We start from the raw sequence: 20,171 nt of genomic DNA on the forward strand, positions 1-20,171 counted from the left end.
CATCTTTCTTACGTTTTACTCTAAAAAGTAGCCGTTGAGGCGGTGATCATTAACCGAGTTTGTTTAGGATTTCCAAATTCCGAATAGCAAAAGGAAACAATTGTTGGTTATTTATAAGATTGCAATGCTTTGCATAGAGACTACATTTTTTATATATTGAAATTCCAGTTTCCACAGCGTCTCCTTCACCCATCTGATTTTCGCTACTTCTTCTTCTTCCTTCAAAACCCTTTCTTACTCTCTCTGATCTGTGACCCTCATTCATGGCTATTATTGCTAAACTCCTTGGTTGTTTCAAGAACAAGGTGCACCATCATACCGACAACAACAACGTAGCACTATATCAAGAACAAGAAGAAAGTATGTACGCCTTTTACAAACGTATTGAGACCCAGAATCAACTCAGCACTGACTTCTTGAGTTTCCAACCTCAAGTTTCTGTGTATGTAAGAAACTCTCTGGTTGATTGGTTGACGTCCCTCCATTTTTCTCTTGATCTTTTGCAACCGACTCTGTTTCTCGCTGTCAATATTGTCGATCGTTTCCTCTCTATTGAGGTTGTGCCGTCTGAACATGACTTGAAACAGGTGGCTATTGTTGCATTAGTCATTGCCTGTAAATTTGAGGAGAACTGGTCTCCTTCTGCCCTTACTTTAATGGAGGAGGATGAGGATGGTTACAGTCAACAGCAGATTGATGCCATCGAAAAAAACATTCTTCAAAAATTGGGGTGGAAGTTATTGGTTCCTACTATCCATTCCTTTTTGGTTGAAATTTTTTATTCTTGTGGGTACTGTGATCAAGAGTTCAAGGATATGGCATTCTTTTTTGGTGAAGTGGCACTTAACAATTACCATGCTACTATCAGTTACTCTCCATCCACACTTGCTGTTTCTGCCATTTATGCTGCAATGTGCGTGCTAAAGAAAAGCCATGATTCCAAGCAATTTCTTAACACCAATCAATCTCATTCTAAAGGAGAAATCACCTTCTGTGCTGGAATGCTTCAACGGTTGGCGAGAATGGCACCCACTGGGAAACTGATGATAACCCTTGCTGAGAAGTATTCTGATCAAATATTGATATTACATTCCAAAAAGTAGTAACTCTAGTTTCTATGTTTTCTGTTTTTTTGTTTCTTGTAAATTTTAGTGCTTTTTTTTTTTAATTAATAGAATCTAGTTATTATTTCAGTGGTTTCAATATGTAATTTGGATACAATGATATCACCAAAAAGGTGATAATATCAATTTTTTTTATAACATAATGTCACCTTGAGCACACTATGAGTGATAATATGAACAAATTTCAATAAAAAAATGTCACCTTGTAGAAAGTGCATTTTAGAGTTTGGCATAAGATTTCATATATCACCCAAAAAAAGAAGAAAAGAAAAAGAAAAAGAAAAAGAGGTTTGGAATAAGAATGCATTCAATTTTTGGTTATTCTCCTTTATTATTTACTCTTAGGAGGGGTTCAGTGATGATGTGGCCAATTGATACTCAAATTAAAATAATCGCACACTCAATTTCATAATTTGTTGACTTGTGCGATTGTGAGTAATTGATATTTTCTGTCCACTACTGACTTATGCAACCCACCACTTTTTGTCGATCACCCACAATCACACAAGTTAGTAAGTTGTGAAGTTAGATGTCAGAATGATTGTACTTGTAATATTGTTATCCATCAAAAGTGCACTAGTCTAACTAAGGTACCGCAAAGAATGTTACAAACTATAACATCTGCCTTGGTATCATTCCAAAGGCAAGGGAGTGAGGGTGATAATTGTAGCAAGAAATAGAAATGGACAACTATATCAAAAGGAAAAGCAAGAAGGGCAAAAGACTCAGCGATAAAAGAACTAGAGGATTTCTCAATGAGATTTCCCTTCTCTACCCTCCTTTTACCTGTTTTTCTCTTTTATCACTTGAATTCTAAATTGAGAACCATGTTTTATTTTTAGCCAATCAAGACATGAATGCAAAATCAAAGAGACAAATGCAATTCAATTTTGTATCTAAAGCTTTTTTCGTCAAGATAACGATATAAATATACATATATATATATATATAAATTAAATATAATAACAATTATTTCATTATTTTTATTGGCGTATAAAACAAAACCATTTTAATAATATATTATACATCTTTACCGAATAAACTTTTAAAAGACTAATTGTTCTTTTTAGTAATTAACGTTACTCAAGCACAACATTCATTGCTTAATTTTTTTTTTTTTTTTTAAAACCTGTCAAAAAAAAAAAAAAAAAAAAAAAAAAAACCCAACATTCTTTGCTCAACATCTCTCTGCATCAGCTCTGTTTCTCAAGGACTCGCAGACAGCATCTTGTTATGTAAACAGAGGGAACAAATCAGCTTAATACTATGAATACAAGAGGAAACATCAACCAACGCGCACAAGGGCCCGTTTGGTAGAGCATTTTAGCAACATGTTCTTAGTTTTTAAACAACATTACATATATTTTCATACATTTTGTTATAAAAAAAAATAAAAAATCATTTAACTTCATGGCCCTTTTTTTTGGCCATATCTTAACTTCACAAATTGGTTGAAATTTTCCTGTGATTTCTGTGGATCTATGACTAATAAAAATAATAACAGAACCATTATTAATGAGTTTTGACTTTAGTAATTAGTTGAATAAGATTTTAAAGAAATGACTTGCAAATAAATCTCTTTTAGGTTTGAACCTACATTCAATAAGCCGTGTGTAACTTTGAAATTAAGTAGTTTTTGATGTTCTGCCTTGATGACACATTCTACACTATGCCATATATTTTGTAAGTTACTGGTTTCCACCATATTTTACAAACACACGACATTAACGAGCCGTGTTTATCCAATGCTGTGCAAAAGTTATCATTGATATGGTTGCAAGACTTAACATTAAACATTAGTACAATTTATGTTTTAACATGCTATCCGGAATTTTTTCCCTGTCATAAGTCAAAACTTATTATAATTTTTTTTTTTTTTTTTTTGTTAGTCATAAAGAGTAAAGGGATAATAATTTAAAATGCAACTCTAGTCTCAGGGTGATTTCAATTCTGAAATAAAAAAGAACTTCGCTAGTAGCTAGTAGGTTATGGTTTTAAATTTCGGATCTTCAAAAATAATAATAAGATTCTATATATATTATGTTACCTGAGAGATGACGCATTTAAGTTCAGCAACATAATGATATTCTGCACAGTGATAGATGGATAACAATGGGTCTCTTTCTTTCCTCACAAGCATCACAGTACAATTTGTATGCCTTGTCTTCCTCTTGAAGTGGAGAATTTGTAAGGACTAGGGGATGTAGATGACATTTAATTTTGATAGTATATGGTAGTGGACCACAGGTAAGATGGAGATTAAGATCACAATAGAGACAAGTGAAGGAATATGATTCACAAATATTGTATCGGCAAACACTGCAAGTCTGCAATCAAGTTTATTTTTCTCTATATTGTGGTCCCTGAATTGTAGAAGGTGACCGTGACCTTCGTATGTTATGGCAGGCAACATTAAAGTGCTGCATTCAGCGTGCAAGAGGAAATCACATTTGTAATCCTCATAAATGTAGGCGATGCTTTGACTATTTTGTTGTCCACAAGTGAAAGGAAGGATTAACTTGCGACAGGCATTGCAAAAGCTTCCATTATTCATGAATAATTTATCAAAATAAGGATAGGACTCACTAATATCACTGCACTTGAGCAGGGTTGTCATAATAGCGGTGGCAGTGCTCGAGAGAAATCCACATCCAAAATAAAAAAGTTGAAGGTAAAAAGACCTCCAATAAGCTATACGAAGTATAGACCCAACAAGTTTCTTATTGAGCTCTCTTAAATCGTCAAGCAAACTTACGAGTTTCGACGAGTTCATAATACAAATCAAAAGTTACCATGGTACAAATCATAAAAAGTTTCGTTGGAAAAAATAAAACATAATAACAACAACAAAATGCCTTATTACTTCCAAATGTATTGGCATTATTACACCACAACCATAGCCTGCTGCAACTGGACTCATAAAGATTTAAGTCAACTTGTGAATGGTTTTCATGTCAGCAGCTTCCTTCAGGGTCCCTTTCTCAACATGGTCCCACCACTTGAAGAGGAAATTGTCCACGACCAGTCTGAACCAAGGGGACAGCTTCAAACCTTCTTCACCAGCATCAGCTTTCCTCAACAGCTCTTTCAATTGATCCCGGTTCACATATTTAACATCAGCTACTTCATCAGGGTTTGGATTGTTGTTAACATCTCGGACAATGAAAAGTAGGTAATCAACTGCAAATGAAGAAGAAAACAAAATAGTCAAAGATAACGGTATAAAAGCAAATACTTCCATGTACCCTAGTTTCCCATATGTAAGACAACCTGGCAAATTGGCAAGCAAGCTTAGCTAACAAGATTGGTCAACCTCATTCTTGTGTTTGAGTTTTTCCCTAACTACTTACTGCAAGCGGAACTTTGCATAAACATTTCCCAACACAGTTTTCCTTTAATGCTACTACAGTACTACTGTGCACTAACATTGCACCCCCTTCTCGCTTTTCTTTAATGGATTTTATTACACATCAAACAAGAAATTACAACACTACAGTCACCACATCACAACCCCAAAAGATTCAAAGAGAGAATTTAAACTAGAACACCAGACAAGTACAGTATAGGAGTACTCAAGTTGGAATTATTACGTTCATGCTCCCCCCACTTGCCATCAGAAGGTGCCTTGTACAGAATGCGACCCAGCGGGATGAACTGATCAACTGGCACATCTTCAGCAGGAATACCCAGCTCATCCAAAAGCTTTCTTTGTGCAGCATTCCTTACACCTGGCACATGAAAGGGTTTCAAAATGACAGGATATAATAGGTTCTCAATGAATATTAAAATGCATGCAAGGATGTACCAAGATGATCCTCGTCAATAAGCTCAGATTCACGATATAGTGGATGGCTGCAGCAGGTGTTTGTCCACACAAGAGGGAATGTTACCTTCGTTGCAGAACGTTGCTGTACAGGTAACAGAGTATGAATCATGTCACCATCCATAGTCTATCAAAAATTACAAAACACAATCTACATCCACAAATTTTCAATCAATGCCCAGACACAAGATCGTAACCATCATTTAAATGGTGTAACATAAGACATCCAATGACATATTTCACAATAAGCACATACAGAAATCATGAAGGTAAATGCATTAACACACAACAAAGTATAAGATCAATACCACCATGACTGACATAGTTATGGCCTCTCAATTATTTGTTTATGAAAGTTTGAAGTAGATGACATGGCAGCCTACCAATTGAAAAGGTTTAAACTTCATCTCTTTTTCTTTTTTTTAGGTCTGAAAATTCTCAAGTATGAATCCACACTCCATTGTCTTTTACCAACTGTTGTCTTCACTTTTAGATTCTTTTTTTTTTTCTGTGTAGTACATTCTTAGATCATCTTTTTAACTTAGGAAAAGATGCACCACATCAGGCATGGAACAGTTACATAGCAGGGGTGCACATATGTGCTTCTTGCCTTTGTTCTAATCATTGAAAACTTCAGATGTGATTCCATCCTTAAGAGTTTTGTACTTTTTACGCAGATGTAACATGCTATCCTCCTTGTACTACATTGACAATTCACTATCCCTTTTTTTTCCCTGAGCATGTTAGATGGCTGGCTGACTCACAATTTGCAAATGAAGGAGACAACCACAGCACACATCTGTTATATGATCTGGTATTTTACCTCAACTATACACTTTAGGTGTAACATGGTCTCATATTACCAAACCAGCACATAAACTAGCTATTATTTTTCTAATTTTCATGTTTTGTATAGAATTCCAGCCTAATAAGACTCCTACTCTCGTCATATCTGATGTTCCTCAAAGAATGAAGTCATCTATGTTTTCTTTTATTTATAATTGAAGGTTGTTATTGAGGACAAAAAGAAAGTAAGAATATATTTTATAGTATAAATTGTATGAGAAGATTTCTAAAAATATGAAGATTTTTCTTATCGGTAAGAATATGAAGATAACAAATAGAAAATCAAACATTAGATATAATAGTTTCTGAAGCTGTGTTAGGTTCCAACAATTGTACCCATAGCATGCAAACCTGTTTCCATTCCAATCACCTGATCTAAACTACATACCTGAAGAAGCAACTCATATTTAGAGTTGAACAGAAATACGCTGAAAGCTCTATGTAGCATATTTCCAGATTCAATTTTTTCCCACAAATGGCCTGAAGATTACAGAAGACAGAAATCAATAAAGAAACCAGACTTAATAGTTCAAACAAGAAAAAACACATCAGTTATCAGTTATACATGATGAGTATTAGTACATAACAGAGTTAAGTTTATGGTGAAAGCATTAAAAAAGCGTGGGCTTGGGAGGGAAAGAGATGGAGCAAACATGTTAAAAGTCCATTTAGTGCCCCACAAAAGCCATGGAAAATAAAAGAATATTCATAATGTGACAATATTTATTTTCTGCTTCCTCTCCTTTTCATAATTTCACAGCATTCTCTCTTTTTTTGATAAGTAATAAGATCATAAAAATCCAAAAAAAAAAAAAAAAAATGAGTCACCCAAGTATAAAGGAAATATACTGGGGCAAACAATCAGTTACAAAAATTGCATAAATCTAACAATTCAACAATAGAAAATAAAGAATTGTTCCTCTTGACTAACAGTCAATCCAACAAGGTTCTAAAAAAGAACAACTTAAGGTCAGGCATAGAACTTTTGGTTTCTTCGAAACTCTCTCTATTTCCTTCCCTGCAAATGCACCACATCAAGCAATGAGGGATAACTGAAAACCATCTAAATATGACCATTCTGATGACGTGCAAATCTACCTTGCCAGCAAGCTAAAAGCTCAACAACAGATTTTGGCATCACCCAATAAACTCCATACAAACCCGAAATCAAGGACCACAAACCCAAAATCAAAGACCATAAATCTGAAGTAATAGGGCAATGTAGCAAAAGGTGATCAACAAATTCACCATTGCATTTGCACATATAGCACAAATCTAAAATCCTTACCTTTCTCTTCCTTAAGTTGTCAATTTTCAAAATTTTACCCAAAGCTGTAATCCATACAAAGAAGGCTACTCTCGGAGGGGCCTTTGATCTCCATATGATTTTCCAAGGGAAAGAACACTCACTGGTGATTGCAGGCAACCAAAAGATGGTAATAATTACCAACCTTAAAGCCTTTTTTCTAACCTGGTTTTCAGCACATCTTATCCTCCCCAATTCCCCTAATTACCAAACCATAAATGGTATCCATGAAGGTAATCAAGGACTCCAATTCCCAATCTTGTATGGCCAGTACAAAGTGCAGATCCCAGTAAAACATTCTATCTCTATAATACTAGTTAAGTTCAATGCTGTGTATTCTTTTAAAAGAAAATTCACAATATCATAATATTCATTTTTCGTATCTTTTTACATAATCACAACATTCTGTCTTTACTGCTAATTAAGGTCAATGATGTTTAATATGATAAGGTGACTTAAACCAAAATTATATTGTATGTCAGCAATGTATCTACAAGATCTTAGTGTTAAGTGATTTGCCCTTCCAACCTGAGGGTCTATTTTTAAAATAACCATAAAATCATCATTCAGGACATTGATAGTATAGTTTTGACTACTATAAGTACTTTGTGTTGAGTATACATGTGTGAGTGAAGTCCCACATTAAATGATAATGAGAAGAGTAGGTGATTAATATAACATAATTGGGCCCAAACTCATAGGCTTAAGCCTTTTTGAGTCAAGTGGTGCCCCTATATGTTATATTAACTATTGAATTGGAGGCTCCCTAAGGTGTTATCTCCCCAACAAGTGGTATCAGATACCATGGTGGTATGAGGATGGTCCCTTTCATAGCTAGAGTGGGGACGAGATGTGTGTAGTTAGAGCCCTCACAAGTATGGATCATAAAGTCAAACCCATAAAGGCTCACATATAAGGGGGAGAATGTTGGGTATACATGTGTGAGTGAAGTCCAACATTGAATAACAATGAGAAGGGTGAGTGGTTTATATAGCAAAGTTGGGCCTAAATTCATGGGCTTAATCTTTTGGGTTAAGTGGTGTCCCTGTATGTTATATTAACCACTCACCCTTCTTATTATTATTCAATGTGGGACTTCACTCACATGTGTATACCCAACACTTTGAGCACAATAACAACCTAGCCTTGCTCCCAAAGTTTTGGGTCGGCTAACTTGGCTATGGATTCTCAACAAACTAACTAGGACCAGCTGCATGTCTTTTTTCCTCCATTTCTATTCTATTCAAAGTCATACTCGTTGTTATCTTCTTAATTGATGCACATATCTGTTTTATATTAATATAGTAATATCCCATTTATAAGCCAAAAGTATACTGGTTTGCAAAACACCTACTGAGTTATCCAATACAAACAAAGCAAACATTTCACTAACTCAATCAAAAATAATAATAAAAGAATTCAAAAAATGCCGCAGATTTGTTTTCTTGCACTTTCATCCACACCTTGTAAAAACATACTGTCCTTAGAAAAAAATTATTTAATGCATAAATAAGCAGACAGCATTCAGAGCATCTTATTTAACCTCCAGTCAAGGTGATGCATTGGTTTGGACTTGTTGAAACATAATACTTTTAACAGAAAGAGCCTTTGTAATTTAATGAAAAAGTTCATGTCTTTGAATCATTGGAAGAGTCTTCTAAGCAGCGTTATCAAAAATTGAGGGGGAAAAAATTAAGATAAAATAAACTAAACCCCCCCCCCCCCCCCCCCCCCCGCCCCCCCCAAAAAAAAAAAAAAGGAAAGAAACCGAAAAGAGGAAACTGTAAAGAAAGGGATAGAAGTTTCCACAATGAAAATTGTACTTACAATTGTATTTGGATTCATGACCAACGACACGGTCACTCTCATCCACCAAAATGCATCTGTAGAAAGTTGGATATGAAGACACCATTAGCTGAGCAAGAACAAGAAATTGATGAATGATGAAGTATAAAATGAAGCTTGGAAAACTTCAAGAGGCACCAATACTTTCTGTTTCTTAATATCAAATCTGAAAACAAACTATATACTCATCTTAATGCTGAATTATTAACATAAATCAACTTTAGATTAGCAAACAGCGCCAGAAAGGACTTGTACATTCAAAAGATATTCTTACCAAAAATTATTGGTATTTAGATACAACAATAAAATCAGGGTCACATGAATGGGAGTTTTCTAATGCAACATTCTCAAAAAACACAAAGAAACTAAACAAGAAGGGTTATACTGATACATAAAGCACAGTTGGCCATACTTTCCTTTTGCATCATGAAGCATAATGCACTCCAAAATATATTTTGATAACAATTTACGACCAAATTGATACATTTAGATATACCAACCAACCAGACTAAAATTTGTGTGATAGTTATCAAAATCAGTATTCCAAATTAAATAATCTAATCCTCCAGCCACATTATAATACATCACCACTCCCTCAAAAAGAAAGACAGATATTGATTATTGAAGTCAACACCACTGTATTCGCTTCACCACCATAATCTAAACCTCCATCTACGCTCTAATACATCACCACTCCATCAAAGGGAAAGATGGTATTAAGGCCAACGCCACCATATTTGCTTCACCACTGCCATATGGCACTATCACTACGAAAATCTCTACCCAAGCTACCTTTTTTCTTGACAGCCTATCTGCTTGCTTTCTAAACTTTAATCATTTGACATACCCTTGATACGGGTTGTGTACTACAACTCCCTCTCACATAAAGGTGAATCCCATGTGCAGGATCCACAGACGGAGTCTACTTTTATGTGAGAGGGAGGTCTCGTACCCTAGGTGCACCAAATAATTTCACCTGATTGTGGTCACACAGATTAAGAAAATCAAATTATAGAAAGCAATTCTGAATATTGCCAATACTGGCTGGCTTCTGTTCAAGAAATTGTTCAGTAAAGCCGTTGTACTACACCTTCCTCTGACATAAATGTGGGCCCCATATGCAGGATCCATATATGGGGTACACTTCTATGGGAGAAACGTATAGTACACCAGGTACACTAAATAATTTCACACTCTATTCAGCTAGTGACATAAACAGAGTTAGTTTACAGCTTCATTTTGAGGATCACATCATAAATGTTAATCCAAGCCCATAAAGATTTTTGGCCAACAACATTGGCCAGCCTGTACATGACAAGAGTATACACATGGCTCACCAACTTTATGAATTTCCCAAAACAAAACTAAAAAAATTGATAATTATTAATCACATTAGTTTTATAAAAAAAAAAATCTTTTGGGCAAAATTGGTAAAAAAAAAAAAGGATTTCAGCCGAGATATGCATTATTCTATTTTAATTGAAACAGTATGGGACCAGAAATACGTAGCTGCAGATCTCATGAATGATAACTAATAATTATTATCATCCCAAAATGCTCTCAGCCAGGCATCAACTAGAGAACGTCAACAAATGTTTCAATCAGTTTTTCGTAGTAATTTTTTTATACCCATAGTGAACTCAAACTTTGAATCCCATGTTTTATTGCCAAGATGGATCCAGAAAAGTGAAGAGATATTTAAAATCAATTAGACAAATAGAACAGCCACAGTAGGTGGAAATTCTTTTAAATCTTTTTGTGGCAAACAATGAAAAATTTACAATTTTAAAATGTCAAATTATTTGCAAGGCACCAAAATTTGAGACTAATTGTTTATTTCACACAAACAAATACTCTGTCCAAGTAATAAATCATAAGCACATGCACGCACACACATAGAAACATATGCTTTCATTTTCATTGGAAAGTCAACCACGCTAAAATCTTCATGTAAATGTATATGTATGCATCTATGTATTAATGTATGCTCGGATGTATGTATATGTGTGGACAAGTATACAAAGAGAAACATTAAATGAAATGATATATCAATCATGTGTAGACAGAAAACAGAATTTCAATGGAAAATGACACAAGAATTAGCTCCAAACAACTACACATCAAATCAAATCAAATAAAAACTCTGTATGATAGTCAAGAAAATGAATAAATCTCTTTTATTCAGCTGAACCAACATTCATCATATGCTTCCAATACCCAAGAATTCATTTTTCCATTTCTTTTCATTGTTCTCCGGAACCAAACAAAGCACAACTAGATCAGCACCAAAGAAATTCATTCTTTCGAAAACCAAATAAACCCCAGCAATTCATTTTCTTTCTATTCATTCTATTTCCCCAGTAAACAAACAGAACACAAGAAACTCAACAAAACCAAAACTTTAGCTAAAAAAGAAGAAACCCATTTTCCTTCACTGATTCCTGCATTGACCCAGCAGCCAAACAGAGCAAAATCAACAGTAACAAATGAAGAAAAATGATAGACCGTAAATAAGGCAAAAGAGGATGGGCAAAATGGGAAGAAGCAGAAAAAAAGAATTACTCGTCTTCAAACATGAGGCGTCGCTGGACGGCGTCCATGCCGGCGTCAGGAGCGTCTCCCATGGCGACTTGAAAAGACGAGAATGTCCTCGCGGTGAGACGAGAGACTTTGGGGAGACGAAGGGCAAAAGCGGAAGAAGTAGAAGAAGAGAAAAGATTATGTCGATAGTTTACAAAAGAAGTGGGTTGTTGTTGTTGTATTAATAGTGGAAAGGAGGAGAGTCTGGCAGCAGCAGCAGCAGCAACGGTAGTCGTACGCATGGAGTTTGAGTGCCTTTGGACTTGCGGGTTCCGCCTTTGTTGAAATGGAAATCAACTTATTTTTTCAACTTGCTTTTTTAAAAATAAAAAATAAAAAGTGTTGTACCTACCACACTTTTTGCAACAAATTTAATAAGGATTTGTAACGTGTGCTCTTCTAAACCATTTATGAAAATTTTTTATGAAAAAATAAAAAAAAAAATTTTATTTTGACAACCATTTTAATTTTTTTTTTAAATAACTTCTAAAATAGATGTACATTAACTAGATCTAATTTAATATAATAAATGGTTATTAGTTTTTATTTAAACCGTACTACTCAAAATAATTCCCACAAATAATAATATTTTTTTTAGAAACAAACACACACAAAGAAAAGAGAAAGGGGTTTAATGTGGGACAATTATCCATTCTTTTTTTTTAGAAACAAATACACACACAAAGGAGAAGAAAAAATGTTCTAACACAAAGGCACACCACAACTCCACTCAAAAATCATAATAAATTTTAAGGGATGATGGAACAAGTTATACTACACAACACATCCCTTAATATTCTAAAAAATATCTACAACTTAAAATTTACTATAAAAATATTGGAAACAAATATTGTAACCTCAATAAAAGAAGCTTATCAAAAAGGGTCCAATAAAAGAAAAAAAAACTATACGGTATACCAACGAGAATTATTGTAGAAAAGTTGTAAAAGACAAAAAAAACTAAACCAAATCAAAGTTACTGTAGAAAAGCTGGTTCACATGTGATGCAAGATGATAGATTTTTTTTTTTTTTTGTCATTGTTTAATTAGACATAATTTTTTTTGGAACATGATTTTTGATGGACAACCATAATTCCCTAGGCAACCTCCTTATCCAGACAAGGGACTAAGGGTGTGTTTGTTTTGACTTCAAAAAAATAGCCACCAAAACATCACTAGCCACCAACCATTCAAAAAAATAGCCACCAAAACATCACTAGCCACCAAACTACCACCAACCACCCAAAAAACAACCAACAACAACCAAAAATTCAGATCAGAGAGCCAAAAGACCTCCATGAACCCAGATCAGAAATAAAAATAAAAATAACAAACCAAATTTGAAAATCTAAGGGCCCATTTGGTTTAGAGGTGTCTTAGTTTTCATAACTCAGTACTCAGATTTTATAACTCAAACTCAAAACCCATAACTCATTACTCAAACTCCACTATCACTCAAAAAATCCAACACTTTTGTTTGGTCACAAAACTTAGTCGTGTATCTCAATTTTTAACTTCACTTTTTGCCAAAATAATGGACCCACCCACTGACACTACACAGAAGCATATGGTTGCTACCCGTGTTCCTTTTTTTTTTTTTTTTTTTTTTTTTTTGTGCTCTTCAAACCCAGCTACACGAAAACCCAGCTCCACCACCACCAACGGTAAACTCAAAAATCCACAACCACAACCTTCACCAAAAAATCCAAATGAATCAAAAATCCAAACCCAGCAATAGCCCTCAACCAAATGTGTTTGATTGAAGAAGAAAAGAAGAAGAAGGAGAAGAAGAAGCATTAGGTCTCACCGCGTTACAGCCATCACCGCGTGAAGAAAAAAAAAAGAGAAGGAGAGCTCTAGGTCCGATTCGCCGGTGAAGCTTGATCTCTGGTCTTGGCTTAGTCTGATTCGTCGGCAAAGCTTCCAATCTCTGTGAAGCATCAGGTCTCACGATCCGGCTTGGGCTTAGTTCGATTTGCCGGCGAAGCTTGATCTCTGGTCTTGGCTCAGTCTGATTTGCCGGTGAAGCTTGATCTTTGGATTGGAGAGAGACGTTACTTTTTTTTTTTTTTTTTTTTTAGAAACAGCACTGTGGTGCATTAAATTACGCAATACCAGGTAAATCAGCATGGTAAGAAGACAATACATTGGATGGAACATCTTCCATCCATATTACACAATTTGTAAAATTCATTACTAACTTAGCCAAGTTGTGTGCAATTGTGTTGCCCTCTCTCTTAGTGTGAGAGTAGGACAACTTTGAAAAATTAGCAGATAAAGTTAAGGAGTCCTGTATCAGTAAACCAAATAGAGCTAAACCAGTGTTCTTTGATTTCAGCGCCGACATCACTACTTGAGAGTCTCCCTCCAGTACGGCATCTGCTATACCCAACTCTCTAGCAAACTTAAGAGCTTTGCTTCAATCTCTACTGGCCGAAGCTGTTGAGGGACCCGAGTGGCCATGGACGCAATAACGAGACCCTTCCTATCACGAATGATAACACCAAGACCAGAGCTCTTTTCCTCGGCGAAGATGGCACCATCAAAATTAATTTTCAGCATTTCTTGGACTGGAGGGACAAAATCAAAACCCAGCACCGGCGATCATGGTCTTGGTGTTTCGAGGCTCTTGCTTTAATGGTGGTGGCGGAACTAGGTTGAACCAAAGAAAGGAAGAAAGAAAGAACCAGACAAAGAACCAGAGAAAGGAAGAAAGAAAGAAAAAATAGAGAGAGAGAGAGAGAGAGTAGCTGGAGAAAGAAAGAAAAAGAAAAAAGTGGGAGAAGAAAGAGAGAGGTAACACCATCAACACATATGGGCCCCACAGAGGTCTAAAATTTACAATCCTGCCATTGAGTTATGTATCTCAGAAACTGAAAACACCAATTTGGTGTTTTCGGTTTTCATCACTTTCACTCAAAAATTTTGAGTTTGAGTGATGAAAACAAGATTAGGAAATCAAGCCAAACAAAAAAAATTGTGTGGGTCCCATGTTTTTTGATAACTCAATTATGAGTTGTAGATCATATCACTCAAAACACTTCAAACCAAACAGGCCCTAACAATCCAAGGGAGGCAAAATCGAAGTAGCCACCAAAACCTAAGACCACTACTTGTCAATTGGACCCTAAGGGACAGTGCAAGAGAGAAGAGAAGAGGGGTTTGTACAATGTAGGGAATATACATGAAATTCTCAGATCTGTGAGATGCAAAAATAGAGAAAAATATGCACCAAAGAAAAAATGATCACACAAGACAATATTTACGTGATTCAGCAATTTGCCTACGTCTACGAAGTTGCAATGATTTCACTATTCACAAAAAAATATATATAAGATGCGTCGGTACAATTTTCTCTCTCAAAATATCACACCAAAATCCTAATCTCCAAAACAACAGTTTTTGTATCCTCTGCTCCATGGACTAAGTCTCTAAAAAAATCTTATTAAAAACCATAACACTTTTATATCGAGTCGGATTATAATCTGGATTAAACATAATTAGGCTCTATAAAACCCAACATACAAGGTAGCACTAATGATGGTTGTTGGCGTCAGTAGGTGGCATTGGTCAATGGGTGGGCTTCAGTGCAAGTGCCGATGATGGTGTTTGGCATTGGTAGGTGGCATCTATCATCGATGCCGATGCGAGATGGGCGAGGGAGATGCGTTGTGCAAGATGGGCAAGGGAGATGAGAGGGTTGTGGCTTTGTGAGTGAGAGAGTTGAGAGATGGAGAAGGAGAGAAGAACCATAAAGGGTGTGGGAGCGAAGAACTGAGAAAGTGAGAGGGGCAATATCGTGCGTGATAATTTGGGGAGCAAGACTGAAAGTGTAAAATGTTTTACACTTGATTTTGGCGTAAAACATTTTACATGTGAGATGCTTAATTTTACAGTTGACCAAATTATATCCCCAAATAAACATGGTAAAATGTGTAAAAGATTTTATTTCGAAACAAATGGAGCATTAATGGTGATGAATCTTTTCATAGTTGTTTTGTCATCCAAATCTTTAACCGATATCAAAATATTGTATTGATCCTAAAGACACTTTTTATTTGTAATGTTTTTTTTTTTTTTTTTTGATACAAAGAGAGAAATTCTACTCTAGTCTAATCTAAGTGTATATGTGTGTGAAGCTCCCTCCTGAAGACTTGAACCTTGGCCTTTACCCCTCACACCCCACAACCATTTATTTGTATATTATTCGTATCGTGTGCACACATTAATAAATGTGAAAGAATAATTATTGATCAAAATAGGATCGTAATAGACCAATAAATAAAGAAAATTAAGCATGAATAGCGGCAACTTGCGACAAGAAATGTGAAGTATAAGTTGGAAAATTTTGAATGAGATACACGAGACCCAATAAAAGATGAAACTCACTCCTACTACTACCCTTGAAAATAAACAACCCCATGCTTGGCCAAAATGGCCAAATACCATCTTTGGCTGAAAATATTTTGCAATTTATCACATTTTTAAAACTTGAGTTTGACATGTAACTCGAGTTTCATAAAAAACTACCACAGTGGTGCTTGTTGACCTAGATTGTTTTAATTAAAAAATGCCACGTGGAACTTGTTGATACTATATTTTGTCCAACCCCGATTCATGGGTCAAAACAAATGCCAAAATCAAAAGAATCAAAAACAGGTGCAAAATTACAAGTTTCAAGGCCAAAAGGGTAAAAGTTAAATGCACCATGATTGGATAGTGGATCAAAGGGTCACAACATTTAAAAAACCTTTTTATAGCCATTAAGGCCAAAACCCTAACCGAGTATGGTAAAAAAGTTGACTTTTTTATCTGACTGTCAGATCGAGTTGAATTTTTGATCGTCTCGTGGGGCATAATTTTCCCTTTGAAATGAAAGTTTATGGGCCAAATTAGAGTTAAAATAGATGAGATATTACTAAAATATCAAAAACCCTAATAAATACTTCACTTTTTTTTTTCAAGGAAAAATAGGCAGTTTTTTGGCCAACTTCACGCAATAAATTGTACCAATTGGCAAGAACTGGAGTGATCCGGCTGAACCAACTTGAAGAATGAGTTCTTGACTACCTCTCATAAAAAGGGTTCGACGATATCTACCTCAAATTGGAAGATACAAATTTTTTAAGAAAAAACATCACAGTATTTTTCGGCATTGCATCATCACGAGAGGTAGTCCTGTTGCTTGGCAAATCCAATATGCTTAGTATTTTCCTTCATGAATTCCTGTTGCAAAATGAGAGTTGTCTTAGTAGACTAACAGAACAATTATGATGTATCAAAGAAAAAGGGTATAATAGTTCTTACTTTTTTGGTAGCCTCTCAGTCTCAGGTGTTTGAAGACTCAGAACCAAGTTTATATTGGGATTTTAGTCTTCATAGCTCATACCCTCTAAAGCTTTTATCCTAATTAAGCTTCACCCCTAAAGGGGACTGTAGCATTAGGACCAATTCTATGGTTTTCAGTCTTTTGACTTTCATACTATGATATATATCATAGTAGCGTATAAATCTTTTTTCAATTAAGAAAAATTCTGGTACTAATTGGATCTTACGTTTTAGTAATAAATATTGATGAGGCTTAGGGCAAAGCTTAGATAAGTCTTTTATTTAATAAGAAGGGACAGTGCCAACCAATAGGATGAAATAGCTTTGCTCCAGGTGGTGGATTCAAGATAATTAGAAAATATATTAGGGTGTGAATAATGAAATGGTCTTCTTTGTAAGCAAAGACATTTTACTTGTCAAATAGACGGCATCCTAATATAAAATTTGTCACATGTCCATTTCAAGAGTTGCACTTGCACATTTTCTTTTTTTTGGTTACTTCGCAGTCTAGCTTGATATCAGGGATTTTAGGCAAAAAAAAAAAAAAAAAATACAGTATGAAATTATAGTCATTCAATTATGAAGAGCTTCCTCAAGATTTTTTTTTTTTTTTTTTCCTTTCCAGGAAGGGAAAATTTTATATAAATTTCCCTATTTTTCTCTTTCTAAAGTTTTCCTGATCCCCTATTTAAGAGGGTCTTCCTTTCTATGTGTGTGTTTGTATTCAGCTTCTGCGTTTGGAGCTGCGTTTTGTTCCCTTTTTTTTTTTTTTTTTTTTTTTTTGGTTTTCACGCGTTTTGGAGTGTTGCGGTTACTGTTCAATGAACAGTAACCACAAATGTTGACTTTCTGCAGTGAACAGTGCAAATATGCACTGTTCATGGACCCACAAATTTCATTTTTTATCAATTTTTTCATTAAAAATGGGTCCCACAGCACTATTCACACATTTAAAAATTATTTTGCTACAGTGTTTTCAGTTTTCAGTTTTCAGTTTTCAATTTCAGCAAAATAAGTTCTATCCAAACACACCCTATATATAGCTATTTGGATTGCATTCCAACCCTCCACTTGGATGGCCGCTGATCCTTCCTTAGATACTTGTCCCATCGTTGCCTTACTGTTGGCGGTAGAATAGGTTGCAAGCTGTGAGGACAATGTTCAAGGGTCATTCTGCCATTCATGTGGTAGGCTTGTCTGGTGTGATGCATTAAATGTGGAGGTGATTGATGCTTTATCTAAAAGCTTCCTCCTTCCCTTGCTTGTACGTCACTACTACCTACTTCGGCCTTTAACCTTATAGCCTTGGTGGTTTATCTCTAGTCTCCAGAGAGGTATTTGTTCCTCAGGCTCATTGGGTGAACGGTCATTCTCGATTTCCCTAACTTGATTATCCTGACTGGGTTGGGCCTGACCTAGTGAATAGTTAGGCTTAGTTGCATTTGCACCTCTTCGGGGTTTCCCTTCCCACAAATTCCTTTTTCAAACTTGTGCATGCGTTGTAATTTGAAACCTTTCCTTAGAATAGCATTGTTAAGAATTTGTGCCTATTGTTCAATCTCCATTGAACCCATAGGCACCCATCAAGCTTCCATAGCCCCTTTCTTTGCTTTGGCACTAACACATTTTTATTGTCATCATTTTTGTATGATGAAAATGAGAAAATTGTGGATGACAATAAGGTGCTACTCTTCCAACTCCCTCTCTTTATTTTTGTGTTGTAGTTTGTTTGTGTATAGTACTTAGTATTCACATGCTACCTACTTAGTAAATAAATACTCAAATGCTATTGTTAGTATTCACATGCTACCTACTTAGTAAATAAATACTCACATGCTATTGTACATTATTGTTTTATGCTTCCTCACATGCTACTTTTATATATATATATATATATATATATATATCTCACATGCTTTGGTTATAAATATTCTTTGATATTAGTATTCACATGATATATTATAAGCAAATAATTACTCACATGTATATATGTATATATTGTTTGTAAAACTTTTTCAAAAATAAAAATGCCAAGTATCTTATTTCAAACGTTATCTTTTTAGTGAAGATAATGTTTGAAATAAATTAAAATAATGTACTATCTTTCGAATAGGCGTTGTGGGGTGCCTAACGCCTTCCCCATACGTAACTGAACTTTCGAGTCCAAGATCTTTGGTTCGAAACTTTTGGTCTACCTTAATTAACAAACCCTTAAAATTGGTTTAGTTAATTAGGTAACTTAAAATGAATTAGACACATAGGTGACCAATCACATCTAATACAAAACCAATGGTTGGTGGTGACTCCTAAAATATAAATAATAAAAAAAAGGGACTCACACACACACACACCATCCTAAAAACACAAGCACACAAAGAATCATGTTGCCAAGGACCTAATGTGCAACCACCCTAAAAAACCCCGAAATTTTTAGGCATCCACAAAACTTGAGTTTGTGAGACTCAAGTTCCTTGTAATATGTTACTTGAGTTTATAAAACTCAAGTACCATAAAACTGACACGTCATATCTTCTTACAATTTACACACTAGCTTTTTATTTAATGCACTCACTCACCAAATACATTTGCACTCACCGGACACGTTACTTCTAGACACCTACACACTATGAATTTTAGAATTGGTGCTTTTTACACACTTCACTTCACTTGTCCTTCACTTCACAAGTCACATGGCATGGGCATCATCCTATCTATATACACTAGATGTATGTCAAAAAGTAGTGGAATAACTAAGTGGAAGAAATATGTACTCTAAGAGCACTCACATCAATGGGTGCATAATAGAAAATGATGCAAAATTCACACAATATCCTTTAAAATTGACCCGCATCAATCTGGCCATTGGTGTGTAAACATGCACACTTGCTATAGTAATTATGTATATTTACATGGTTATTGTAACTTTGCATTTAATAATTTAATAATTTTTCTCTCTCTCCATATTGCTAGATCCCTCTCTCTCTATCTCTCTCTCTCTCTCTCTCTCTCTCTCTCAGAATAGTAAAATGGGTAAACCCTCTCTTTTTCTCTTTATGTCAATCTTCCTCCCATTAAAGCTTCCATGGCCGGACATTGATAATCTTATTGCTGCTCGTTGTTGCCACCGTGGTTTACCTCTTTAAGCCCTCTCTGATCTCATCCATTTTCGTTCAATATTGCTTTCTTTATTTGCTTTGCATTGAGCTTTCAATAGTGAAATATATATTAATAAAAAAAGCAATGGATACTTAAATTCTTTATGTAATATAAACTACTAATTTGTTTTTTCATAAAAAAAAAAATTTGTATAAGTAAAAGA

The 20,171-nt window shown here is 35.0% G+C and overlaps 2 protein-coding genes across 2 annotated transcripts; one reads left to right on the plus strand and one right to left on the minus strand.

The window, feature by feature from the left end:
- Nucleotides 1-263: 263 nt before the first annotated feature.
- On the plus strand, nucleotides 264-1,103 carry LOC126696046 (G2/mitotic-specific cyclin S13-7-like). Its single transcript, XM_050392830.1, has one exon. It carries the CDS (start codon nucleotides 264-266, stop codon nucleotides 1,101-1,103), a length of 840 nt encoding a protein of 279 aa, XP_050248787.1.
- A 2,724-nt stretch (nucleotides 1,104-3,827) lies between these two features.
- LOC126694989 (isopentenyl-diphosphate Delta-isomerase I) lies at nucleotides 3,828-11,832 on the minus strand. The gene is made up of 6 exons (XM_050391572.1): nucleotides 11,507-11,832; nucleotides 8,927-8,982; nucleotides 6,182-6,273; nucleotides 4,930-5,032; nucleotides 4,715-4,852; nucleotides 3,828-4,304 (listed from the first exon to the last, which is right to left on the minus strand). Exons 1-6 carry the CDS (start codon nucleotides 11,764-11,766, stop codon nucleotides 4,051-4,053), a joined length of 903 nt encoding a protein of 300 aa, XP_050247529.1. The 5' UTR covers nucleotides 11,767-11,832; the 3' UTR covers nucleotides 3,828-4,050.
- Between the last annotated feature and the right edge of the window lie 8,339 nt (nucleotides 11,833-20,171).

The sequence above is a fragment of the Quercus robur genome, chromosome 8, assembly GCF_932294415.1.
Source record: "Quercus robur chromosome 8, dhQueRobu3.1, whole genome shotgun sequence".
Lineage (NCBI taxonomy): Eukaryota > Viridiplantae > Streptophyta > Magnoliopsida > Fagales > Fagaceae > Quercus > Quercus robur.

Bases quoted from the DNA above. Each gene is read 5' to 3' on its own strand.
- LOC126696046 (XM_050392830.1), top strand. From the start codon at position 264: ATGGCTATTATTGCTAAACTCCTTGGTTGTTTCAAGAACAAGGTGCAC.
- LOC126694989 (XM_050391572.1), bottom strand. From the start codon at position 11,766: ATGCGTACGACTACCGTTGCTGCTGCTGCTGCTGCCAGACTCTCCTCC. The intron at 6,274-8,926 runs GTAAGTACAATT...TGTAATCTTCAG, and splicing joins TCATGAATCCAAATACAATT to GCCATTTGTGGGAAAAAATT. The intron at 5,033-6,181 runs GTATGTAGTTTA...TTACCTGTACAG, and splicing joins AATATGAGTTGCTTCTTCAG to CAACGTTCTGCAACGAAGGT.